At 39.4% G+C, this 6,917-nt stretch overlaps 1 protein-coding gene across 1 annotated transcript; it reads left to right on the top strand.

Moving 5' to 3' along the window:
* Window positions 1-343: 343 nt before the first annotated feature.
* LOC117509865 (natterin-2-like) lies at window positions 344-3,171 on the top strand. Its single transcript, XM_034169495.1, has 2 exons — window positions 344-404; window positions 1,886-3,171. Exons 1-2 carry the CDS (start codon window positions 344-346, stop codon window positions 2,908-2,910), a joined length of 1,086 nt encoding a protein of 361 aa, XP_034025386.1. The 3' UTR covers window positions 2,911-3,171.
* The last annotated feature ends 3,746 nt before the right edge of the window (window positions 3,172-6,917 follow it).

Here is a 6,917-nt window from a genome sequence, read left to right as displayed (position 1 = left end):
TATTCCAGCATTATTAGTTCAACTGGAAATCAGCAACAAGGACTCATATCTAAAAAGGTTGAAAGCTGAGCGGCTGAAAAATCTACCAGGTCTTGTAAGAGGTGACTGAGGATCAGGTGGAAAACGGACTGTGCAGCAATTAAAGTGCTGCTGGTTCAATTCCTGTTTCTCTGTTAAAATGCACTTGAGTCCAGAGCCTCACTTTGTACTGATGTGGCTGAATGTCAGACACAGTAATTTCAAGAATACGCTGCTTTGCAGAAAAACATCTGCCAAACTGTTTTATTGTGATAACCTGGAAATAAAAAAATAATTATTTGTTTTTGTCCTGTTGAATTTCCAGATGAATCCGTCAGTGCTGCTTGTGAACCTGCTGCTTCTGTCCTGGACCAGTGCAGAGAAAGGTAAAGATAAACAGATGTTCTCAGAGCAGAGAACCAGTAAAGTATGAAGTGGTGTTTGATTTGATTTATCATCATTAATAATTCTTCACTGGGTACAAAGTTGGTATCTTTCATAACCCCGGACTTGGCTGCATAAAAAGTGGTCAAAACATTTTGAAATAAGATTGTTGGTTTTTCAAGTAGGACATCATGACTTCTGCAAATCAGGCAGAGAAACTGCTGATACCTTGGATCCAATTTTTTTACTTACCTCTTGACAAAAAACTGTAGATATCTTTATTGATTTTCATACATCTTATCCCACAAAAAAAACAAAAACATCGGTTTAGCTTTTCAGACAACTTTGAGAACCAGCAGCTGACCAGTTGCTGCGGTCTGAACAGTACAGAGAATCCACATGAGGACAATTGTAAATGAACATTATCCAACCAAAATGTCAATTTTTCTGCTTTTCATCATGTTGCTAAGAGGCTGCAGCAACTATCTGGGGTGCAAAGGATTATAGGATAAGGCCAATACTGCCATGAACACTGCAACCTACTGGCCAGTAGACGGCAGGAGAGACCGTGAAAACTTTTAATAAACCTGAGTTTCTAGCATGTTTACATAAAACAACCATAATAACAATGTCTATAAACTCAGAGAATATATTCACAAGAGTTTTAGGCACAATATAGAAAGAGTTTAATGCTGTCGTCATGTGCAGCGGTTAAAGTGCAGCCTCATCAGAGTGACTCAATGCATTTCTCCTGTCGTAACATGTTACCCATAATGCACTGTAGCGTGTGTGGCCCAAACACCAAAACCTTCAAAATTAGTGTATTACTTTAAAAATAAAACATATTGCTGATATTTTCAGTTTATAAAACCTCAGTTTGACATTAATTTAAATAACTTGTCTAGATTTAATTTGGTTAAAATTTTAACCATAAGTTAAAAATGTATGCCTGTTGATGAATTGCGTGATATGCCAACAAGTCATTAGGGTATAAAAGGTAATTGTCTAAAGAGAAATCTTCTTCTTCTTCTTCTTTTTCTTCTTCTTCTTTTCTTCTTCTTCTCAGTCTCTTTTGTTAAGAGAAAACTCATCTCACAAAGGAGTGTTGCCTTGTTGTTGCATCAGTAGCTTTGATTGTACTTACAACAAACATAGCAACACTGTCATTATAAATGCAGAGCATGATTAGTCAGAACATGAAGAGAATCCTACTGATGATCTGTGCTGGAGTTAGCTGAGCAGGATTAAATCAGGTTGCTGCGCCTTGGCAGAGGAACACACTCGGGATACTGTATCATTTTGATCTTCCTCACCTTTGGTGAAGGTTTGAGGTCAGACTGTAGCTTGAATGTGATCTTTTCTCTCATATTAACCATTTATCATTTTTCTGGTTTACAAAATCTACAAAATATTGTCTTTTTTGTCAGTGCAGATGAAGAGATTTAATGTAGTTCTGTGTTTCTGTGTATCTTTCTCTCCAAAGATCTTAAAGTAAGGGTGGCTCGATCCAGCAACGATGAGACCAACCTACACTGGGAGGAATGTAAAGGATCTGTGCCTGATGGAGCCGTTTCAATTCGAAACACTTACGTGACTCCGGCTCGCACAGAGTATGTCTGCAAATCTGCTTGCCAAGCTGGTTACTACAGCACCAAGGATTCAAAGTGCCACTACCCCTATGGATCACGAGAAATGTCATCCTCTAGCAACTGCTATATCCTGGTGAACAGAGATAACTTTGAGCTTCTGGAGTGGAAGGACGGTTACGGTGGATCAGTGCCAGCCAATGCAGTCAGTACATGTGGTAGGAATAAGATATTTGTAGGGAAGAGTGCATACGGTCTCGGAAAAATAGAGCCTGCTAACCGCTGTTTATATTATGTTTGGAACGGTGCAGAGACCTGGACCAAGACGTACCAGGCTTTGACTATGAATAAAGACATTACTGAACAGACCATGAAAGATGTGAAATACCAGACTGAAGGGGTTCCTGTCATTGAGGGTAAACCAGAAGTCATGCGCAGATCTACCGCCAAAAACCAGCACTGTCTCGAAGTTACAAAAACAGTTACCCTCACCAAAGACATTTCGACAGAGGAAAGGTGGGATGTCACTAATGCAATCACATTAGGTGTCAAAACTACTGTCACAGCTGGGATTCCTGATGTTGCCTCTGCATCACTTGAGGTTAGCATGATGGCAACGAGGGAGTTTACTAAGGGAGCCAGTAAGACTGAGACTCAGTCGTACATGGTTTCTGTGTTAGTGCCAGTTCCACCAAAACAGTCCTGTACTGTCAGTATGGTTGCACAGGTGAACAAAGCAGACGTCCCTTTCACAGCAACCTTGATCCGCACCTACCGAGGTGGCAAGAAAACTCAGACAACGACCAAAGGGTTCTATAGGACGACCCAGGTAGCAGAAACCCACGCAAACATAGAACAATGTACCATCATAGGTGACTTGAAAGATTGTCCAAAGGTTTCAAGCACCAGCAGCCCACATTAAAAAAAGCCTGTTAAAGTAACTGGAAAATAAAAGGAAAATATCTTCTTTCTTTGTTTCAGCAAAATGCAGATGTGGTAACTTATTCTGACTTCTTATAAAAGCACACATACAGTTACATTCTTACATTTCCTCACTGCAGGCTGTCGAAAAATCAACTTTTGACACATTGCCTCAAACGGCACATTATCCAGTGAAAAAATATGTTGTTTTGACTCTACATTGAAGAAAAATATGAACATGTTATTTTCACTTGTGGTTGGAAATTAATAAAGTCTGATGTGGTTTGTAAAGTACAAATTTTTAATACTACGAAATAATGAAATTGTTCACATTCTGATGGTTTGGTTCAATAAGATGTTGCTTCTTATCGTGATCATTTTAACTGAATTGAAGTGTTTCAACAATGTGGAAAGTGTTTAAAATGATGTATCTCAGTATGAATTAAAATATTTGTATTTTAATGTCAGAATAGAGATTCTGAAATGATCCTTCAAATGTTTTGAATGAAGACATTTCGACTGTCGTCTTTTGAAGACAGTAAAGTTTCAATGAGTTTGTTTGAACATTGCTTTTGATTTGATGATGTAAGAAGCTGTGCAATGAGAACGATGATGTCAGAGTGTACTGATGATGCTTAGCCAATAAGAAACCTACACGTGTGTCTCCATCTTTGGAAACCACAAATTTAATAGCCGGGGGCGGGGCTTCACTTGTTGCTCTTTCTTCTCTGTCGGCCTTCTATGTTGTGAGAGATTATGATGAGTCTGTTTGTATAACTGACTCCTTCTCTTGAATAAAACATTTAAACATCTGAAGGACTTTTTGATTTTGTTTGACAACATGAACCATTTCCAGACTTTAGATGGGTCCCAGACACAGTTTTCTTCTCATGGGGTGAACAAGCAGAACAGGTTAATGCTTAGAATGACATCACAGATACTGACATTAACCAGGTGAAAGATGTGTCTCAATAATAATCCATCCTTCCATCCATCCGTCCATTTTCTTTACCTGCTTACTCCAGTTAAGGGTCACGGCTGGCTGGAGCCTATCCCAGCAGTCATAGGAAGTGAATCACAGTACCTTCTGCACAGGACGCAAGTCTGTCGCAGAGACACATATCGACAAACAAACACATTCACCCCAGCATGAACACTTACAGACAATTTAAATTTCCAATCAACCTAACCTGCATGTCTTTGGAGCCACCGTGCTGCCCACACAAACACGGGGAGAATGTGCAAACGCCACACAGAAAGGCCATAGGTGAGAATTGATCCCATGACCTTCTTATTGTGAGGCAACAGGGCTAACCACAAAGCCACTGTCCTGCCAACCTCAGTAACAATAATGATCACATTTTTTCGAAGCATTTTCAACAAATACTTCAAAGTGCTTTCCAATATACAGTTAAAAAATACAAAAAAGTGGCATAAAAACATAAAAACAGATTAAACACAATATGTACAGATTAAAAGAAACAGGTAAGCGGATAAACAAAGCAATAAATAAAAAAATTAAAATTCCACTGAGACAATAAACAGTCAGTTCTAATAATGTATTTACTGGAGTATAAGTCACACTGGAATACAAATCCAATTACATTTTTGCCACAAATCTGATTGCGTTTTACTGACGACGCATTAGCAGAGCCAGTAAAATGACTATTTAAAATCCAGCATTAATGTCTGCACATCATCAGACACAACAGGGTTATTCCCTAATTTACCACTTCGTGAAAAATGAAGCAAAATTATTATTATCACCGCATTATTATTCATGGCACACACAGTGCAGAGCACAGCTATCAAGCTGGTGCATTCTGTCTTTAATGTACAAGTCTGCAAATCTTCCACCAAGATTTCGTGCAACTGCTTCAGAAACATCCTGGTCTTCAAGTCAGTCCACAGAACAAACAGGAGTCTGCAGGACTTCAGACCAATCTTTGTGTAAACAATGACATGTTGATGGGCAGCGTTAAAGGGTGATTCTTTAACTACGGGCACTATTGGCCTTGTAAATGTAATTTCCACCACACCATTGCCTTACAATATAAAGCACCTTGGGGCAACTGTTTGTTGTGATTTGGCGCTATATACATGTGCTCTGATGTCACTGTTTATCTCCATAGAAACCACCCAAACAATCTTTCATACAAACTGTTTAACTGGACTGTAACTGGACTGCACTGACTGCACTGTAACTGCACTGTAACTGGACATTACAGTGTTGTGGTGGAAATTACGGCAATAGTGTGGGACAACTACATTTTGTTTTAAAAAATCACAACAGTTGTATGACATTGAATACCCCAATTATGTTTTGATTATTTTACTGATGTTTTATTCAGAGATATTTTAAAACATTAGAAAAAATGTTTTTTTACCATTCATTTTTATCATTGAAGATCAAAAGTCTGGGTGTGGGACAAGCACAAAATGGCAATATTTGCATATAATGATGCTGAAAAAAGGTGAAAAAGTCATCATAGACTACTAGAACAAATTGTGTGAAATAAAAGTGTGAAATTTCCCCTTTTTTTTCTGTTTTTCATACAATATGATCAAAGGACATAATAAGTGCCCGTAGTCTAAGAATCACCCTAAAAGCTGAAGCTGTGAGCAGAATGCCTTCCTCACCGAGATATGGCTGAACACATTCAGAATGTACACTGAGACAAAAGACCAGGGGTTTCATGTACAAAGACTTGCCCAGAACCGGGTGAATGCACAAAACAGTCCAGATGTAACAAACTGTTCATACTCATGGATCCAAGCATGTTCCATTTGTACATCACAATCAATGTGGAAATGGGCACACATGCAGATGTATGAAACTCCTCTCCATGTCCATGCCCCTATTTAAAAATGCAAATGTATTTAAATAGGCCCTGGGACCTGGGGATCGCCCTCTCTGTCCAGAATGATCACGGTAAGAAAAGGAAATTTACAGAGTGTGACCTACAGATGAAGGGAAGTAAATGAAGTGGAGATATGCAGGGATGTTTTATTTGGTACCCTGTGAACCGGGATAACTATTAAACCGAAGCAGCGCACACACACAGAAGTTAAAAAATAAGGTGCGCCGCAGCTGACAGTGTAAGACATCACAACATTACGCACGCATTTATTAACAAATACTGAACACAGGGAGACAATCGGGTGCATGTTAAGAATCTCTGCAGCACTAGTTTCACCATTGAGCAAAAAAAGGATGTTAATATTAATAATTAAAAGCATATTTGAATGCACATATGCCCAGATGTGTCTGTGCAGATTTTTGTTAGGAAAAATTACACAAATAAGCTATGCACTGATTAATCAGTCACCCGTTGTGCACTGTGCCAGCCTCGAGCCTGTTCCCAGTCTAACTCAATGCATTTGCACATCACATATTTTTTGTACATTGAGGGAATGAAATAGTTTTCTATTAACAAAAACAAATTCATCATGTGATGGCACCTTTATAGTATTATGTGTACAGTCAATAGCTCCAGTTACATTAGGAAAACTGGCTCTTGCTGCAAATTGAGTTTTAATGTTGAAATGTGATGTACCTGGATGACATTCGGATGATTGCGTTCCACGTAACTGGCATCGCTCAGCGCAAGGTTGACTGGTACCGTCCTGATTGATCAGCCAGCTCCCACCACAGTTCTGCCCACAACTCCAGTAACACTGGTTTTGGTAATTGAAATCGGCTAATGAGCCAGTTATCATTTGCAAGTAAATCCTCATGTTATCTGAATACACGCTCACCTTGGACTGCACCATTTTCAAGGTCATCTAACAACGCTAACACAGCCATTGTTAATGCCATTTTACACTTCACTTCCCGCTTGAATGTCCCCTGTTGCTAGAAAGCCCAGCATGGTCAGCACCTGTGTGGACACAGACAACCCCTGGCTCCTCGCCACATTGCACTCTGGGCCCGCCACAGTTCTGCCCACAACTCCAGTAACACTGGCTTTGGTTATCGAAATCAGCTTAGGAGCCAATTATCATCAT

The sequence above is a fragment of the Thalassophryne amazonica genome, chromosome 5 (assembly GCF_902500255.1).
Source record: "Thalassophryne amazonica chromosome 5, fThaAma1.1, whole genome shotgun sequence".
Taxonomy (NCBI): Eukaryota; Metazoa; Chordata; class Actinopteri; order Batrachoidiformes; family Batrachoididae; genus Thalassophryne; species Thalassophryne amazonica.
This window is presented reverse-complemented; position numbering and strand designations above follow the sequence as displayed.